Source organism: Gopherus evgoodei, chromosome 7, assembly GCF_007399415.2.
Source record: "Gopherus evgoodei ecotype Sinaloan lineage chromosome 7, rGopEvg1_v1.p, whole genome shotgun sequence".
Lineage (NCBI taxonomy): Eukaryota > Metazoa > Chordata > Testudines > Testudinidae > Gopherus > Gopherus evgoodei.
Window position 1 is genome coordinate 5707600 of NC_044328.1, and position 21187 is coordinate 5728786.

General features: G+C 42.5%; 1 protein-coding gene across 5 annotated transcripts in view; it reads right to left on the bottom strand.

The window, feature by feature from the left end:
* SH3PXD2A (SH3 and PX domains 2A) overlaps positions 1–21187 on the bottom strand; it is a 389755-nt gene that overhangs the window by 89623 nt on the left and 278945 nt on the right. For all 5 annotated transcript variants that reach the window (XM_030569629.1, XM_030569628.1, XM_030569627.1 and 2 more), the window contains one exon: positions 18837–18968. In XM_030569629.1, the coding sequence (XP_030425489.1) occupies positions 18837–18968 (132 nt within the window). The remainder of the gene's footprint in view (positions 1–18836; positions 18969–21187) is intronic.

The following is a 21187-nucleotide window of genomic DNA, read 5'->3' on the forward strand; positions in this document are numbered from 1 at the left end:
AATATTTGCTTATGGCGTATGCTCTGCCAAAGGACTCACATACAGCCATGCATTCAACTGCTTAAACTAGTTCTACAGAAACTCAATGGTTGCAACTTCTATGAATCAAGTGATTTTGAATGCAATGAATTTGGGGGAAGGGGAAACCACCAAACTAGCAAGGACAGACATGAACCAAAAAATCACCCCCTCACATTTTAGAAGTTTTGGATCTATATCCTAATGTCTCATCTTGGACCCACCTATAGCTCTTAAACATAGTTCAGGAGCCATATAGATATTTACAGCTTATTCCTATAAACGCTATACAAATGTGACTCTTCAGTGAGATGCTGCAAAAAAAAAAAAAAAAAAAAAAAAAAAAAAAGTTACGTGATAGCTGAAGTAAATGTTGAATCACATCTATTTAATGGATCATGTCCCATTTGATCCTCCTTTAAACAAGCAGGGGCGTGGAGGAGAAAATTTAGTGCCTGATTGAGAGCCTTCTCTATTAGGCTTCTTTGATTATCCCAATTTTAAAAAAAGTATTGAAAACTGGGGGCCTAACTCTTAGGAAATATCAGCTTGAAGTCCTCCACCTAGTCTGAGAACAAATACACCAACAGAAGCAAGTCATGTTCCCCATACCACCCCATCAATGCTTCAAGTCAGGCTGAACAGATCATAGCAAGGGTGAATGGCAAATTTGGTCTCCAAGACAACATCATAGGCCTCTCCACCAAGACTAGCATCTTTGGTACCAATTATGATGTGGTAGGAGGGAACACCTTGACATGCACGTCTCTTCCACAAACCAAAAAACAAAGTCAGTAAGTGTACATCACCAAGCAGAACAGGGCCCTGATTTAGCTGAGACCACAAGGTAGTTCCACAGTATACAATATAAAGAATAACCATGACCAGATCGAAAGAAATTCTCATTATTATTGACCTATTGCCCAACTGTATTTCAATTAAATTCCATTAGCTTTAAAGAATGAATAAAATAGCCACTTTAAAAACAAGTAAGTTTGCCCAACACAATTTTAGATGTTTGAAGTTGTGGGTGTCCACACAAGTTCCTTATGCCCCTTTCCAGGAGCAGGAAAGAATCCTGCCTTTACCGGAGACAGCAAACACAAAAACAAAACATGGGATACACACCTCTACCCAGATATAATGCTGTCCTTGGGAGCAAAAAAAAAACAACAAAAACACCAAAAAAAACCAACACCTTACACATTATAGGTGAAACTGCGTTATATCGAACTTGCTTTGATCTGCCAGAGCATGCAGCCCCGCCCTGCTTTACTGTGTTATACTGGGTCATGTTATATTGGGGTAGAGGTGTACATGAAAATATACTGCCATCAAGAATGACCGAATTGGTACATTTGTGAACCCAGTAAGATGAACGAGCCAGTACCTCAGCCCTACAGACTGGCAAGTTTTCCCCTGAAGTAATTACAAGCTAAGTTGCTAGGAACACATGGAGGTTCCTTATAGTAATGAGTTTTTCCTGCCAAATGTAGCCCCAGGGTAGCTTGTCATAGGCTCTACGGTCCTGCTGATTAAAGTAGGATGTCCAATCATTAGTGGATGAGAAGGTAAAACTGAAGCACACAACAAAAACCTCCAACTAGAGACTGTCATTGGCTCTGACATACAAAAGGACCATCCCAGTTACAGGCTCACACAGAAAGTTGCTAGCTCGAAGCCTGCACTGATGCCCCTGCACAAAAGCAGTTCTTATCTGCCAGCATACTAAATTTTGACTATGCTGCTATGGCATCTCTTTGGAGCCTTAAAACAAAACTATGCTTTTATATTTGTGACAGAATTTATGATTTAATTCTTGCTTGGCAAGATTTAATTTCTGCAAGTGTCCAAAAATGACAGTTTCCATGCCCTCCAAACCAACAAGGAGAAGAGATTAGCCTAGGAGGAGAGGCCTCTGTTTAGCACTGTATTGTTGTGCCTGTCAACTGAAAGGTTTCCTTAACCAGAAGGTGCCTCCTTTGAGCCATCCATAAACCTCTGCCATTTCTTGTCACACGTGCAGTTGCTTTTCGCTGAAATTACTGGGAAACATCATAGGTGTTTCTTTTCGATAAGCACCATGTTGTGTTAATGAACATCCAGAGGCTAATGAGAGGCATGAGCCAGTGACAACGAGCACAACGTACTACGCTTCTTGGGAAACTTGAGCTTCCAATTTTGGTTGGGATGTAAACAGTGTTGTAACTTTGCATGTCACTAGAGACAGATTAAAAGGAGGAGATATGGAGGCAAATCTGGCTCCCAGTTACAGAAAGCTAAATCTAAGATGATTTGTTGACTTCAGTGGAGTTCTGATTTACACTCAGTTTGGCCTATGGTACTTGCCCACCAACTTTACATTAAATGAGCCATGTGTTAAGAAGGTAAGAGACAAAGGAAGGGTAGAGAAAGGAGGAATGAGAAAGTTAAAATAAAGAACCATAGTTCATTATATTCTGATTTTTGCCCAAACTAGGAAGACTAACAAAAGCAAGAGAGGAATAGGCACAGAGGAGCAGAAGTGAATGGAATTATTAAAAACAAAACACCCAGGTAGAAAGAGTGGGTTTCAACCACCATAAGCATGTGTCATAAAAAGGCCCGTTTTAATGTCCTTTTGCTTTTAAATGCATGAAGATGCTAGGCACAATGTTTTTTGGCAAGTTTTCAAAGGGGCTCATCAGCACCTCTTGTTCCCATTGAGCTTAGATAGCATTTCTAAGGGCTTTGCATTAAAATCAATGCCCGACCATGTCATTTAAGGTCTCAGAAAGCAAGGAAGACAGACAGATGTCCATCCCAACTGCTCCTTTGTTTTCTGTCCGTCTTGCACACAAAACTTTTTCACTAGCCTGCCCAGAGTTACCCATATGTACACAGAACAAAGAAAAGTAGGCAGCACAGGAGAGGAAGTGAACGGGTTATTTCCATCTAGATAGTTACAAAACCAAGACCTCTCCAGACGTTCCTCCTATTACAGTGACCAACCCCCACTAGACAACTGAGTAAGGCGTTTGAGTCAAGGTGTAAGCTATTCAACACTGCTACTTACAAAGGATTCTCACTTCCCCCTTTATCCTCAATCCCACTTTCCCTTCAGCCCATTTCACTTTTACTTTACAAGTCAGGAGATAAGTAATTCTGACCTCTGTATTTGCCTCCTACTAAATCCTATGTACTAGAGTTGCAAAATTTGCTTTCTTAAGTGGAGAGAGTTTAGCCAACGTATGTCAATGCTTAGCTGAAGCAATTCAGCCTCTCTCCTGCCAATTCACTGATAAGACAAAACACTAATAAGGTTCCAGTGGAGAAACTGGCTCCAGAATTAGACCTTATAAGTGCAAGCATAGTCCATACACTCAAGACTAGTCAGAGCTTTGGAATAGCTAAGAAAAAAAGCCTACAATTTCACATAGTTCAGGATGACTGAGGCAAACTTCCAGTTCTATCCAATTTACAACGTTGGTTACATTTAGAACTAAAAAATAAATAGAGCCACATTTCACTAGAGACACCAGGTCTTGCGAGCTGCGAAGTCTTCAGGTCATGAGCATAGCTGATCCGAGAAGCAAGCACTTGCCCGTCTCACAGGGAATTCTCTCCCACGTAGAGGTCATGGCAGACGCTAGAGAGAAACACTAGTGACTTCAACAACGATGAAGTTATTTAAATAGATATGCCATCAATATTAGCTAAGCTTGGAAAACTTAAAGTTGACCTGTCTTCCAAACCAAAAATTTACTGCATGATTAGTGAAACAGACTGGAGATGACACTAGGGCTTTAAGCAACAGCTTGTTGTGACAAGGGTAGAAGAGGAGGTTGCACTGCTGTAAAAGCCCCTGGAAAAACATTACAGCTGACTCAGCCAAAATTCCCACCAGGGAGCACACCCTGAAAGCTGTAGTCATGCCAGCCTTTTGCAGGGCAGAGCATGTTTCCACTAGCGGTCTGGTGGGTGAGCAGGACCATGGCTGTGTCTTCAGCTCACCACATGTTCCGTGAGCAATCAAGTGACACCATTAACCTTGCATATTCCTTCTGCTTTGCAACATTGGGTGCATCTGGTGCAGGAACACATGGGAAAGGCTCTATGGTCCACTTAGTTCTGGCCTCTTTGCTAACACTTGCAAAGTAAGGTGCCAAATGTGGTGCTGGTTTCTGTGATGTAGACAATAATCCACTAGAAACCAGCCTGAGAGCAGTAATTTATCTCCCCACAAAGGCCACTAACAACATAGTTTCAAACCAGTGTCTGCGAAGTATCCTATGAACTATCCCTAGAGTCATCTAGTCTCTTAATCCCCACCCTTCTCCCCACAGACAGCATTCTCACAGTGAGAGGAAGGGATGGGTTGCAAGGGATATCCTTTGGGGAAAATGTTTTTCCTTCATGTGGCTGGTCCTCAATCCTGGAAGTTTTTGCAGAGGAGAAAAACAAAAATATCCTTGCCAGTTTCCAACCAAGCCCTGGCTGCCCATTTGTCATTTTAAAAAACAAAATCACAAGTTAAAAAAAAACAAAAAACAAAAAACACACCGTTGACTCCCAACACACACCAAGATGTCTGGAATCACTGGCTGTGTAATTTAACTTGTAGTTAAGGAAAATGGCTGCCTGCTGCTTTTGCTCCTCCCAAATATGATAAACATTGTCACGAGCACGTGGCAGTCTTGTTAGTCTGCTAAATGGGAGATTGAGTAGGGATGGGGTGGAGTAACTGTTCTGTTTTGGGGGTTTATGGTTTCATGTTACAAAGTTTATTGCCAAAAATTATCGCACACTTACTCTAAATATTCTGCTCCCTTCCCCAGTTTCCTTGTAGACGTTGTTCTACATGTTCTGTTTGCTATTAGATCTCCCTCCCGCAGTACCTGCCCACTCATGTCAGTAAACTTGAGCTATGCATTTCTTCCCCCTCCTGCTGTCTGCAAAAACTGAAGAGACAGGCCCCAGCGGGATTATCAGTCCCACTTTTCAGCCATGCATACAGGTTCACCTTAACTCCTGTGAATCAGTCTGCATGGTGGATCTGCTCACCAACTGAAATGCAGACTTCAAGAATAAATGGATCAATCACTTGTTTAATCCCAGTGTTTCAAATTCATCCTGCCTAACCTCCAGTGGTAATCCCAGTCACCTGGAATCAGTGCAATCAGGAGACATCAGCTCAGTCCACCTGTGCACCCCAGATCAGATGAGGAGTCTCCAAGGACCATCCAGGTACTGCACAAAGCAGTGTTGGCAATTCAGTACAGCATTCCTGTTCTCAAACCCTAGCCAAAAGTCCAGCATGGTAGTAAATAGCACCTCCATCATTGTGGTTTTTAAAAGAATCCATGGAACTTTTCATAAAGATGGGGTATTTTCCCTTAGTGTTCTATGCAGTCTCTTGTTCATACATAATTTCCATCTGCTTTCCTAATTCTGCTCTGCAGTTCCAATGCACTCTGGTATTTATACTTAGTCTTCCTGTCACTAAACTTGTGTATAATGTTGCTATCCATCCTTTAAAAGCCACTGCTCATCATCCCATGGGTGACCGCATTTCGCCAGTAGGGGAAGTCACCTATGCATCTATATTGTTTGAAATTCTATAGAGGGCTTCAAGGCTGTGACAAGCTGAACAGAGTATCAAGTCATTTAAAGGACAACAATGGTAGTTGTACCCCATAGCGAGTGAATTCATACTCAACACAAAGGAAGTGTAGGAAGTGTGTGTCACTATTGCCAAGAAATTAAGAACTCCCTCAACACAATTATGGCCCATTTGAAGTTGGTGCCTCATAGGTGAAGTTTTCAGATGATGTGTCATTAGTACCGAGATACAAAAAAGCTGTCCAGTCAATGAAAGCAGTAAAGAGAAACCAGCCAGTATAATAGAGAACCAAGGCAGCCATTTCCATAATAAACATGAGCCAGAATCACTTTTGTTAACACAACCATGATCCAAAACTTTTCTACCAAAAGAAAAAGTAAGATCTTTACAATCAAGAACACTAGGAAGTTCAAGTTTCTAGCCTTAGACAAAAAAAAAAAAAAACACACACACAAAAACACCAACACCCAAAAAATACCCTTAACAAGTCTCCAATTATTCTATGAATTTAATAAGCAAGGTGATTACTTTTACAGGTTTTGCTTCATTTGAAAGGGCTGAGTAATTGAGGTGTGGGGAAACAACGTGAAAAAAAATGAATTTCTGGTTGTAACTGAAACTTGTCTGTTAACGATTATTCCTTCCAACTTACTGCCAAGATAATATTAGAAGCTGCTTATTTTCTGTACAGCTTGGGGAAAAACAGTCACCCTATGCTTTATTAATCTTGTCCTCAACTGACACAAATACGCACCATCATTCTTTTCTTTAGATGATTTTTAGGACAGTTTTTCAAACTATCAAACAAAACAAAAAACTTGCATGTGTAATCAGAATAATCACTTTTCTGATTAATAGAACAAAAGGCAGAAAATGTTAGATTGCCTAGGAGAATCTCTGATTTAACAACCTCACTGGACTTGCATCAAGAGCTTTTTTAAAATAAATATAAGACCAGGGGAAAAAATGGTTTTTCAGCTGCTGTAACCCTAGAAATTTAACCCCCCCAGTGAAATCACAGAACTGACTGGAAGTCCTTAATATCTTCAGATCTTCTTGGAGCTGGTCAGTTTCTTGAAGCATTGCTGAGCTGGTGACCTATTTGGTGGATATAGGAAACCCAATCAAAGTGTTCTAATATGAAAAGCAGATTTTCCTTAGAATCATTTTGCTTTGGGAGGTTTCATGGTTCCAAAACTGGCAAGTTCCGTATAAATAGAGGAGGTAACGAGTGAAGGTCCAACAAGGAATGCTATGTGCAATTATTTTTCCTTTTAGGTTACCATCCTGGGCCATGAGCAAGAATGCTCAGTGAAAGCTGAGTGCCTTGTGTAACTGCCTACCTACTTGGCCATGAGGGCAACAGTCTAGAATGGAGCCAGTTAGAAGGTTGGGAAGCAAGAAGAGACCTTAAAAACAAGATCTGGAACACCTAGTTAAGAAGTTATCTCACTGCATGAATGTTAGAAGACAACAGGATAAATGAGAACTTGACATGTTTGTGTTCTAGACTGCACGTAGGAGGTATTGTTACTTGCTATGCTGAGTGAGATAAAAGGGTGTGTACGTACTAACAATGCTGCAGTGTCTTTCCTAAATGCGATCACTGAGAGGTTTAAAAAGTGAGGTAACAGCGGCCAACCTCCACTAAACATGTCTACTGGTTTAATCATTGGTAGGTAAAAGCCACCTGTGTGCGCATATTTTATTTTAATATGTATTTACAATTCTCTAGGGAGCTTCAAGGCTGGGGCAAACTCTTCCTATTAAGGTTTTAGATATAATCAAATGTCAATAATTTGTTTGCATGGTGCCTACAAAATGACAATGTTTTAAGATTTTTGGCTCTTTATGGAAGGAGTGGGGGGAAATCTTGTACAGACCTAAGTGTTCAGACAGTAAGTTACTGTCGGCCATGCTGTACAAGGCCTGAAAGGCCAGGAAACATACAGAAAATCCTACAGGGTGCCCACTGCTGAGTTGTTTCTCCTAAAGCTTCTCTCAAGAGGGTAGGAAAGTATTATGGAAAGAATCTCAGCCTGTAGACCCAGGGAATCCACAGGGAACTCTTCAACATTGCAGATGCCAGAACCTCCCTGCCCAGAAGTGGGTCTACACCCTTCACATTGCGCTGTGATGCCGCCCACTAATAGCATTAAAAGTAGAAGTTGGAGCAGGATATTGGGGGAGTTCCATCCTCATTTGGCAGCCACAAAGTCACTGCTGGGAAACCCATGAAGTCTTATGGGGAACAAGCAGCTTCCAGGCTCCAATTCCCTCCTGCCCCTCACTCACACCACCAAAAAAAATGCAAGCTGCTCTGACAGTGCAGATGGGCTTCCGAGAGGAGTTGTACCACATGGAGTTCCAATCCCCACTCCTGCGGAATTAGAGCACTTCAGGCATTAATTCCATGATCCTCCTCTGTCACGCAGCTGGGAGTGAAGCAAAGGAAGAGCCCTGTTCATGGGACTGGAGTCTCAGGCACCTACTGGAGTACGGGGGTGGGGGGGAATAGGGAGAAAACAAAAGAAATTGGTGTTCAAAACACTTGGTGGCTTGCCACTAACAGACCTCTTCACCCAGCTTTGTAGGGTGTGCCCCACAGAAAGAGCTGAAAAAAAACACATTAAAAAAAAAAAAAGTAAAAAATGTTTGACTTTAAATGCCTCCATAACGAGATGGAATTTGTATTCTAAGCAGGCTCTTCTGCACAAGCCAAGAGAGCAACACAAAAGACCATCAAGACAACACTAGCAGTTGATTTTTTTTAAAAAACTATTTCCAGAATGAGTTTACTGTAAGAACTGTTTTTTAAAATGAAGCAATGGAATTAAAGGTGCTCACAGCAGGGGAGAGTAGCGATAAGTAGGATTTCCTGGGAGATGCCAATGCTTTAGAACTTCCAGATCCCATCACCTCTTCTTCCATACCTTTATATTTTTGCCTTCCTTTAAAATTTTGTTGGATAAGCAGACAGGAGTTAAATTACTTGGGGAACAGGCACCACCTTCCCTACCATAGGCAGAGCTTACCCAAGGAATCCAAGAAAAACACATTAATAAAATCAAACATTAGTAAAGCAGAGCTGTTATGCAGAGATGCACTAAGGCTGATCTAAATGGGTGATGCATCATTCTGCATGGACCAACTCAAGAACCAAGCAGGACCCACGTCATTTTAACTGTCATCATTCTGACTAACTATTTAACTATGACCATTTCTGCTAGTGCAGAGCATGCAACCAGGCAGTCCTGGGGGAAGTGTTCCCGGTAAAAATATTTGCAGTGCATAATAGTGATATCAGATGGTTACAAACGGCGATTAGTTGATTCAACACCAAGGAGTCAGAGGAACTATGCATCACATAGGCAGCATGACTAGGACTTATGGGACTTAACCCATCAAAGAAAAAATTAGGTAAAAATCTCAATACAGAAAAGCCTCCCAAGGGAAGAGAGGGGAACCACACAGCAGTGGTCACTTAAAGTTTGCAGAATATCTTATCGTATCTATTTGTAGAGACAATCCATCATTGGCAGGGGAACAGACAAATCTCACGCTCACCAACATGAGAGTCCATTGTAACTCTCAAGTTCTAAGATTCCATATTGTTCCATCTGACAGATGACATTAATCCAAGTATTTTAATTGATAAAAAATTGTAGGGCAAGAAGAACAATGTCCTGGGATAGACAGGAGAAAGCTTTTTTGTGTCATACCCCACTGCTCTAAGATTCCTGTTTTGTCTTCCTCTTGGTGCATTCCCTTCAGATCTTTTATTCAAAGAGCCATGTTCAAAAAATCGTCAGTTCTTGAGGGTGTTGTGCCAAGATAAAAAATATCACAAGACTGTTGCACAACGAGACACCATGACACATTCAAAACTAACGACTATCTTGCATCACACTGATTTGTCTTTTGCAATTTTGGTAGTACTTTAAAGGTCGAACTGAGATCAAGGACTCATTTTGCAAGGCACCATAGAAACACCAAAATAAAAAAAAATAATCACAAGACTATTGCACAACACTGGACCACCATAAACACATTACATTCTGACTGTTCATTGTGCACCACACTTGTTTACCATTTGTCATATGGTAGCACCGAAATGGCCCAGCTGAGATCAGGGCCTTGTGGTAGGCATTATAGAAACACACAGGGGGGAGGGATAGCATAGTGGTTTGAGCATTGGCCTGCTTAAACCCAGGGTTGTGAGGGATCTGGGGCAAAAACTGGTCCTGCTAGTGAAAGCAGGAGGCTGGATTCAATGACCTTTCAAGGTCCCTTCTGGTTCTAGGATATAGGTATATCTCCAATTAATTAATATTAAAAAAAAACCACAGGAAGAGTTTCAGCCCCAAAGATTTACAGTCTAAGTAGACAAGACAAAGAAAGCATTATTATTCCCATTTTACAGATGGGGAACCAAAGCACAGAGAGATTAAATAGCTTGACAACAGTCACAGTGGAGGTCTGTGGCAGAGGCAGGAATTGAATCTAAGTTTTAGTGCCTTAACCATGATATTATCCTAGCTAAATGTAAGTGGTCAAACAAATTCCCCAAATATACACTGACTAAAATAAATGGTTGGAAGAGAAAGGGTTAACCTCTTCCGTTGCATATTTTGTAGACTTTCACCCCGCTGCTTCCAGCTTAAGGCATAGCCATTAGACAGCCTCTCTCCCACTCCCAAATAATGGTGCAGAGGAGAGCGGGGGAAGGATTATTTCCTCCTTCTGACCAGCCAATTTCTGGTGTGCACATAAAGATCTCCTCCTCCCGATTCAGTGCTTTTCAAATAGGCTGTTGTAGCAGCATGAAGCCAGTTCCAAGATCCTCTCCAGTGTGGCAACCAGAGCAAAGGACAATAGCACTGCAATTATGAGACAGACACTCAGCAGCACCGAGTTTATTCTATCTAAATGCAGTCTAGACAGCTATAACAACTGACGATGTCCAGAGAATCCGTGTCCTCTAGCTGCTGGGTGCCTGAGCATGTAAAGAAAATGGAGGCAGATCTGTCTACACTACTTAGGGCTGGACATCATCCCAGATTTGCCAGCAATATTCCCATTTGGAGGGTGAACTCAGCCTAGTTTGAACAACATCAAAATGGTCCTACAATATCCTATGCAATATCACACCATGAGGCTTTTGTCTTGCAAGACATTAAAGGTGTTGATCCTTGTTAAGCTACCTAGTTTAGCCAAGCAGAGGCAGCCATAACACAGACACGTCTTTCATTTACTCAAAAACTAGATCCCTCCTAGCTCCACATTGTCCATAACTTTATTCTGACAAGAAGTTAACAATTCATGCCCACTGAGAGAACATATTTGCAACAAGTCCAGGTCATTCAGCCCACATACTGAAGTGTATTCTTTATCTTCTCCTTTAGTAGAGGGGCTGGACAACATCTAAGGAGTTAAATGAAAATTTTAGCCATTTACCCAAGCCTGCACTTCAGGTGGGGACCAGTAGTGGTGCTGAAGGAGGGGCCTGAAAGTCTTTTCATATATTGAAGCACTTCTTGTTCCTATTTTTAAGGAGGCAGATTATTATATTCCAGTAACACTTAAAGGGCATAACTGAGATCAGAGCCCCATTGCGTTAGGCACTCAACACAGTCGTAATCCTGAAGAGTTTACTGTCCTTTCTACAATCTAACTAGGCCAGGCAGGCAACAGGGGGAGGGCAAATGGATGCACAGAGAAGTGAAGTGACTTGCCCAAAGTTTAACACAGCAGGTCAGTAGGAAAGTTGGGACTAGAAACCAAATCTCAAGTCCCAGTCCAGGAGCACATCCACTCAACCATACCATCTCTCATGAAATGTGGACTGGAGGGTAAGCAGAGAACCAGGGACCCTGATTTCCAGAAGAATATGCAATTGCACTTGAAACAGTGTTTGCCGTCTCACAAACACAGTAATTCTGCATGCAAATGTATTACACGTACAGCTGGTGGATGTGCAATTATTTCATAAGAAACTGTGGTAACTGCATTTGCGAATTTGCATGCTGCTGCACATCAGAGCTTTCCCAAGAATTCAGCACTTCACCCAATTTACTTCAACAACAAACACAAACAAAAAAAGGTTACTTCTCTACATAAACTGAAGACACATTTTGGCTCTTTGCTTACTGTTCTCCAGTACAGTATTACACTGCAAGCTTGAAGACAGGTGTTTCCTAGCGTCTACATCAGGGGTCAGCAACCTTTCAGTAGTGGTGTGCTGAGTCTTCATTTATTCACTCTAGTTTAAGATTTTGCGTGCCAGTAATACATTTAAAAACGGTTTTTAGAAGGTCTTTTTCTAGAAGTCTATAATATATAACTAACCTATTGTTGTATGTAAAGCAAATAAGGTTTTTGAAATGTTGAAGAAGCTTCATTTAAAACTAAATTGAAATGCAGAGCCCTCGGACTGGTGGCCAGGACCTGGGCAGTGTGAGTGCCACTGAAAATCAGCTCGCGTGCTGCCTTCGGCACCCATGCCATAGGTTGCCTACCCCTGGTCTTCATAGCACTAACGGGTGCACGGCTCAACTTGTGTTAGTTACACTGTTTCCCTGGTCTGTCTAGTCCTCACCCATTTCCTTCTCCTTCGTTTTGAAGATGTAAGGTTGGAGTGAAAACAGGAGTATATGACACAGAATTTTAGGGATGCTAATCATAGCAAGTTATGAGGCAGGATCTGCAAAAGGAGTGCAAGAATGTACAGCCCATGAAAAGCGGGAGGCTGTTCCAGGAGCAAAGGATAATGTGAAAGTGACAAGTATCTTCACTGGTAAAGGCAAGATCTTTGGATACAAGATCTACAGGTCTGTGGAAGCCCAGGCACAACAGTGATTATGAACAGGAGAGGGTGGAGCCTTGCCTGACTGTTCCTTGCTCCATATTCTATTCCTAGGGGCCAATCTGCCCCGTGCACAGATCATGGAATCATAGAGGATTAGGGTTAGAAGAGACCTCAGGAGGTCATTTAGTCCAGCCCCCACAGATGGGATGCACTGTGCCACAGGGACAAGAACAAACAAGACCAAAAAACCCCAACTCATACACACTCCCTAAGAGTATTCTAGACAGAAGTGGGTGGGCTGTGGAGAAGGGGGAGGCAAAAGGTCTCCATCAGGAGAGGCAAAGTTTTGGTGGAAGCAGACTCTGTTTAGTCTTAAATGGACTCCTCCTTTATCTTTGTATAGTTTTCCTAATTAAGACTGCATCCATCAAGAAGCATGAGTGAACCTGTGCAATGATAAATGAGAGCATATTTCCAGGTATACATAAAATCCATTAACATTGTAGGGGACAACCATTAAATCTTGGAATTCCTAGATTAGAACGCCATTTGGAACACAGACATTTGAGATAAAAACTTAAACACTCCAAAACGTAACTTCATATTCCACAAGATAATCTCAGCAAGCTACAAGAAAGGAGCAATTTCCCTTGCCAAAGAACTCCCTTGGGTCCCGATAAAATTACACTAGCCATAATAGGTTTATTTTACATATTGTGTGTAATATAATATTGGAAATAGGTCTGCAGTTATGTAATTGCAAAGGAAACAACTATGAGCTTGTTCAGGCCAGCTGAAAATGCCATCCCATGTTTCTACCACCACAAAAGTAAATCCCAATGGATTATGTATAAAGAGCCCTCAATCCCACTCCTCTGATTAGGAGAGAAGAGGAGGAAGAGCAGTATGAAAGGCGGTTGATCATACAGTTATACTTAACGGTCTGTCAGGGTTTCCATTACAAACAGCATTGCCACAATTTATAACTTGACCATTTCAAGCCACATCCAAACAAAACTTGGCAAGAATGAAGTTAGCTCAAGTCCAATTTTTTTCCCCCTCCTTCCTTTTTTAAGCAAAAGTTCTACATATACTGATTCGGTCATTGTACTGTGAAGACTGGCAAACAGCAGAAAATTTGCTGCATGGGTTTTTTGGAGTAGTTAATTTAAAAAAAAAACCACAGGAAAAAAAATGCAGTCTATCACAGAGCTCAATTTTGAACAATATTCTGCGGGAAGATTTTACTAACATGCATACTCAAAACATTTAACAGATGCAATAATGAGATGGAAAAGACAGTGCCTAGGAAAACCTGTGGCTACAGTTAAGATTGATTTTGAATGTCAAGTGCTGTAATTTTCTTTATGCACATACCTATGGTGAAAGATGAAAAGGAAATAACTGCACGTACCAAGGGGAGACTATACCCCAAATATACATATGAAGTAGGATAGCTTCCATTACACAGAAACCCAGAGGTCAGAGGAAGGTCTCAAGACAGATTTTTGTGCATCCCAGGTGGGCATTTAACTTTAAAGTACCTCAATGTCCATAAAAGTGGACACCGACAGCTGCAGTGACACTCAGCATGAAGTGATCCACCGGCTTGATATAACGTGGCTGGAAGGGTCTCAAAATGTATTCCTCATGCGTCTCATTGAGCTTGCATTGACATTGCGATATTAATGGAGGACTTTTCAGGTTTACAACCTGGACATCTCTTGAACTTGCACTGGGCACAGCAATAAAGACATTCTCTTACCAGACAGTATATTTTACTATGGTTGATAAAAAGAAAGGTGAAATGTTAGGTATGAGCCCTATCCAAATTATGGGTGTGAATGTGCCTAAACTTTGGGAAAATTAAATTGCAAAGTCTGGATTCAAATTCCATCACTTGTCTATGGAAAAAAACATGTTGCTTTGAATGTTGTCTTTGACTATTTAAGTGCAATACATGATTACTCAGTGATGGTAGCCTCCCAGGGGTCCTCAGTTCTGCTGAGGTACCAAAGTAGTTTAGCATACACTATTCAGCATTGATCATTTGATGTGCTGAGTTCGTTCAATGCCCATTAGTTCTGATGATAATGGAGAGCACTCAGCGAAACTTACAGACTCTCACAGGTTTAGGCCCAGAGGTCTCATCCTCGATTGTTACCTTGAGGCGTAAAAGTTGTATTCTTGGGTCACAAGAGGAAGCTTTCTAAGGACACAGTGGTCAAGGTCTACTACACAGACACATTGAAAAATTAGATGCTAAATCCCAATGGCCAAGAGATTGTAATTAGAACTCATTAAGGTTGCCACATTCTGTTTTCAGTTCACCTGATGGTTGCAAAGTATTGCTAACCTCGCCAGAAGGGTACAGATACAGAATGTAGTATCCCTAATTCAGGCTCTAGAACAGTGGTCTCCAACCTTTTTATGCCCGAGATCACTTTTTGAATTTAAGGGCAACCCAGGCTCTACCCCACCCTTTCCCTGAGGCCAAACCCCTTCCAAGGCCCTGCCCAGCTCTCTCAGTAGCTTGCTCTCCCCAACCCTCCCTCCCTTTCATCAGGCTGGAGAAGGGGTTTGGGAGGGGGTGTGGGCTCTGGGCTGAGGGGTTCACAGTGTGGGAAGGGGGTTGGGGGTGCTGGCTCCAGGAAGGGCTTAGGGCTGGAGTGTGGCCTCCCGCTGGGCAGCGCTTAGCTTTGAGGCACCACTGACCAAGGTAAGGCAGGCTCTTTGGCAGTTCCCCAAAGGGACCAACGTGCCCCTCGGGGGGGGAAGGAATGTGGCTCTGTGCACTGTCCCTCTCTGCAGGCACTGCCGCCAAAGTTTCCATTGGCCACAGTTCCCAGTTGCTGGCCAATGGGAGCTTTGGGGGCAGTGCCTGCAGAGAAGGGCAGTGTGCAGAGCCACATGTCCCCCCGCCAGGCGTAGTGGGGGGGTGCTGGCCACTTCCAGGAGCGGCGTGGGGCTGCAGCAGGCAGCCCCGCTGCGCCAGAGAGATTGCGATTGACTGAGAGAGTCCCCAGGATCAACTGGTTGATGCGATTGATGGATTGGTGACCACTGCAAGAAGGTAGCCTGGTATGACTGCTGGCAAAGGACAGTTAAAAGCTGAAGCAAAGCCAGAGAAAGGGGAGGGGGGGAAAAAAAAAAAAAAAAAAAAAAAGACAGCACCATATATAAAAAGCTTTACTTCATAACACTGGCATGCAAGATACAGATCCATTCAGCGAATAGGGCTGCCTTGGGCTTTTTACCAAGGGAACAAATGGTTTGTTTACCAAGCTCCTCTCTGAGGGGAAAAACCCATGCACCACTTGATATTTCTGGGTGGTATCAACACAATCCTATTGGGACTATTTTGATTACAGTGATTTAAAGGGAAAAAAAATTTAACTACCTATGCATTTCATAGCCAGCTTTCCTAAAGCACCACTAAAACAGAGCCGGACGCGTACTGTATGGGATTTTACATACTACATTAACAGTCTTTCATCAAAAGGTAGTAGGAAAGTAGTAAGGATGTCTAATGAACAAGATGATCAGTCCGATAACCGTGTGGTTTAAACTTTTAACCGCTATCCTGTTTGCGCATGTGGGTTGTTCAAAACTAACATCATTTCAAATTACATTCAGACTGGTTTACTAGGGTTTTCACCTGGACCAGAGGGAGAGAAGTGAATCTACCAATCAGGGTCTCAATGAATCCAGTTTGATTGTATTTTCCACACATTTACCAAAGGCACATATCTATGGATTGTATCTTTTTTTAAAAAGGTCCAATAATCCAATTTTCTTTGGGTTTGTGTAATCACACTGTCCTGAGCCAACTAGTGATGGACAAGAGGTTTTAGATAAACTAAAGTCAAATCCGAACTATTAGCCACAACTCACCAGAATTTCTGGGAGGAGAGGGGGAGGAGGTTGTTTTGAGTTTGAAAGAAGTCTCTCAATTTTTTTGTTGGCGGCTTTTCTATTTTGTGCAACTTCTCAGCTTTGTATTCTCAGCCAACTCAGAAAACACAAGATTCCCTGGAAAAGGCCGTTCCTGTGGTATTTCCAACCTGGCCTAAGCCAGGAATTGCTGAAAAGTTTGAGATGAATTTTGTTCTTGGGAAAGCTGCAGCCCAATGTGTCAGCCAGGGATTTAGTTGAACATCCAGACCTAATGATGCTTGCCCACCACTAATCATCAACTACCTCTGTTCCTCGGGAGAGTGACTATAAAACTACTCCAGTGTTTCTCAGTCTTTTTAGGTCCGTGACCAAGGACCCCTTTGTTCAAAGTCAAAACCCTTTACGTCCCACTTACGCATACTATAAAAGTAAAAGTCAAAAGTGTATCAACACTAAGCCTCTAAAAAGTTGTGTGGGTTTTGAGATGTTTACATGGAATACTTGACCATGAAGAGTAAGAGTGTGCAGGGAATAGGGGGAAGGGGGGGGGGGGGATTTTCCTTGCTTTAGATTCCCCCCTCCCCCAATTACGAAGTGTTCAGCTCCTTACAAACCCCTCTCTGCCCAATTGGCTTTCATGACCCTCATGGGGGTAACGACTCACCGGACTATTCTATTGGACTTTACAGATGATTATTTAAAAAGGGACTTTCACCCTAATCCTCGCAATTTTACTTCAGTGAGTAAATGGAGCAGGATATGTCTCTAAAAAGGCACCTTTTCATAGGAGTTGCTTTCCTGACCATATAATCTCACTTAACACTGACATTCCATCTTAGCAACAACCATGATCTTTAATACCATATGAACTGTGTTTCCTCAGTACAACAGGGAAGGCTGAATTGGAATTCCCTTATTTTTTCTGCTTGAAACCAGACACCCTTGAATTGCTGAGCAGTTCAAATCTCCTTGGTGGTTATTTCTGGAATCCAAAATAGAGGAGAATGTACCATGAAGGTGAAGGAGAGTTGCCACAATAAGGGGTCTACATACTGCTCTTGGGATGCACCTAGGTAACTCCCATCACTTGGGCAATTAACAGAACCCCTATCTTAACACAATCAGAATAGTGGCTATTTTATGGCATCTTTTCCTCCTTCACCCATCGTCAACTCTTAAATACGTAGAAATGTGCTCTTTATTAGTGCCTCCATATTAGTTTTGCAAAAACATAGTATTGTGTACCATATGGCTTCACTAGCAAGCGTTGGCGTATTTTCCAAACACACACTACACCTTTAACACTGCTCTAGTCACCTGGGAGGCTAACAGTTCCTCGAGAGCATCACTTGCACATACTCAGATTATTAGCCTTCTGTAAAATTGCAGAACTGCTGCCCAGTGAAAATATTAGGGTTCAGGACATACAGAACTCACTCCAAACCAATCTGGAGTCAACTTTGAAAGAGTGGATGTTTGACACAGATCAGGACATCTCTCTGTTAAAGCCTGATACTCAGCAAAACTGAGCATCCACAACTCCCACTATGGGAGTTGCTGGTGTTCATCTCTGAAGATTAGGACCTTGGTCTGTGAATGTACCTAGTAGTCAGCAATGGCTCCTCTGGGTAAGGCACGAGAAAATAGGTCTTTGAACCCAAAATCTTAGGCAACCGTTTGGTTTGGTTCATGAGGAGGGGCCAGAGGAGACGGGGCACATGCAGAAGCAGGCAAATTGGCACGAGTCTAGCCAACAGTTAACCTTTTCAGCACTACACACGTACACAGGCTTCTGAAGCATTTCATTAGAGTGTCTGAAAAAAAAAAAAAAACCAGACTCCAGGAGGCAAAGCTACTACACATCAACCTTTGACCAAATCACTTGCCAAAATTTCAGTTTCCGAATGGTAACTGGTTATTCTAGGAGCAGCCTAAGAAGGAAAATTTATGCCTGCATTGCTAGCAGGGGGCTTCCATTCTTTGCCTGAAAAAGGCCACGCCAATACTTATGCAAGTAGCAATTTTAAAGTTTTATTGAATCTACACAGTCTCTCATCCCTTTTACGGTTTGGGCCAACAGCTGAGCTGTCAAGCCAAGTCTTCATCCCAGAGTAAGTTTTAACAGCCGTGTATAAATCCCCCCAAAACAGTTGTTAGTAATGGAAATGCTGACAAACCCTTAAAAAAAAAAAAAAAAAAAAAAAAAAAAAGTGACAGCAGGGCAACGTATTATTCTAAGAAGTATGTGCACAAGCTGTGGAACCTTCTCTCCTCCCGCCTTAGTTTTCTGTTAATGTACATTGGCTAATTAACAAACAAGCTTACGAGACATTCTTACAGCAGAAGGCAACATTTTGGCCCCCAGCCCAAACCAACAGGGGGAAACTTCAACATCCTCAGCCAGACAGTACCAGATGGAGCTAATGTATAGTTACATGAAATGATGAGAGAATGAAGGAAGGGACTGAACAACCAAACTATTAGAGAGAAAAATAGGTACAAGTGTCTCACCACTTTCGTTTTTCTCTATTACATCCACGACTTCCCCAGCCTGAAGGCTGATCTCCGAGTTCTCCTGTTTCTCATAGCTGGACACCACCACATACTGCTCCAGGATCATGGGTTCAGAACTAGCATCAGCACCTGGGGAAGGGAAAAAGCAAGCTGTAAGCCAGCTTCCAGCCATGGCTCCTCGAGAGCGACCTCCGTCCATCCAATTCATGATAGGCCAATTTGTCACCACCGTCAAGCCAATCAGAACAAAACCCTGGCTCGCAGCATATCCCCAAATGGCTGGCCATATAGAAACAGCTTCCTCTGGCCCACAACCCAGCAGCACCGAGGAACATTAGAGAGGAAGAAAAAAAAAAGGAAAAAAAAAGTTTTAAGCATAGTGAATTAATCAAAGTTTCATGACGGATTCTGAAAATAAACCTCTTCCCAACATCGTTGCCACAATCCTTGTCCCCATTCAGATAGAAAAATCCTGGGTAGAAGCAGCATAAATCCACAGCAGAGCTATTTCTCCCCAGGAAACAAAAAGAAAAAATAAATAGTTCTCCCTTCGGAGGCTCAGCTCCTTCTCCACTCTTGAAGGCTTGAGCTGCAAGTCAAGAGGGGGCTGTGGATGCCAATCATATTCGTGTGCACTACAGCCCTTAAATAGAAACACATGAGCAGGACTGAGGAAGGGAAGGGGTGGAGGAAGGGAGTGAGCGAGGGGAGGGCAGAGAGAGACTGTTTACTTGAAACAGAAGAAAAGTTACAGAGCCAGATTCTTATTAAGACAGCCACCACCCCCACCCGCCTTTTCCAAGCATTTTGCACATTCGTCCGGAAAAAAAAGAAAAAATCCACTACAACAACCCTCCAATTATAAGAGATGCAGAACTCCACATACTGCCTTGTACGAGATGAACAGCGGAAATCTTTACACAGTCTGATTCTCTTTCCCTTCCAATGTTTGTTTATCTTTTTAAGAAGTTTGCAAGCTAGCATGAAATGCTTTAATTATTTCAGTCTTCTCCGTGCTAGACTTTTCAACCATCAGGAGATATTTCTTCCCTATTCCTGCATATTCCCTCCCTCCCTGCCCCCAACCCCAAACATACCAGCATCCCTCTGATTGGTTTCTTTTAGTTTTCTGAATAATGCAAATCATATGTTTTAAAGCCAAGCTACACGACAGGAGCGTTCCACCGCCAGGGATGGAGGGAGAGCTCTCTGCCATGTAGCGAGCTGCAGGAGACGCAAGAATCTCCTTAATTCATCACTCAACAAAAGCGCACAGGGCCACGCCACCGCCGAACAGACAGACACAGAAAGGCTCTGCACACACACCACTGCAGAGAGAAAGACTATGAAGGCATTTAAGCCAACAGTTCACCTTTTAATTTAAAAAACAAAGGAGAAGGATGCTGTCCTTTTAATGTAGATCTCCTCCTAAAACAAAGCATCAAGGATTACCTTGTTTAGAGACACTAGACCAGGGATTCTTAAACTTCATTGCACCACAACCCCCTTCTGATAACAAATTACTACATGACCCAGAGATGGGGGGGAGGGGAAGAGGACAAAGCCAAAAGGGCGTCAGCCACAGGTTGGGGGCCTGTAACCTGAGCCCCACTACCGAGGGCTGAAGCCCTCTGGCTTTGGCTTCAGCCCTGGGTAGTGGGCCTCTAGCTTTCGCTTTGTTCCTAGCGAGTCTAATGCCAGCCCTGGAGACTCCTTAAAATGGGGTCGCGATCCACAGTTTGAGAACTGCTGCACTAGCCATATGAAACATTTGACAAAGCTGCAATAGATTGGAGTCCTAATGGTGTTCAGCACTCTACATAGCGGAGGTTCCTGGTGTAATCTAAAGAAACAAGACGAGCAAAAGGTGAGATGGGAAAGTGAGGCAAAAGAACAGTGTCAGTGGCAGGATTGAGATAGAATCCAGGACTCGAGTCCCAGTTCAATGCCCTATCCACCAAACCAGGCAATCAATGGAATATTTAATTCATTACAACCAGGAGGATCACGATCAGCATGGTACTTACCGTGCCTGCACATCTATCTTTGTTTAGGATGTAAATTGGTTCTACAGACAAAGTTAGGCCTAAAAATTTCCCTTTCCTTTCTTCTGGTAGGTACCTAATGCCTCATTCAAATGCCACTGAGTCCAGGCTTTTCCTGAAATGCAATAGTGATTGCCTCTTTGGCCCAGGTTTAATAGGTTCAGAATAAAATTCCTTAAGTGTGTCCAGCTAAACTATTCACACAACATACAGAGTCCCGGAGCAATTTTTCAGTACATTTTTTAAAAGATTTCGTTTTCTTGCCAGTGAATTTTCTGCTCACAAAAGCAATGAGTGGAGTGT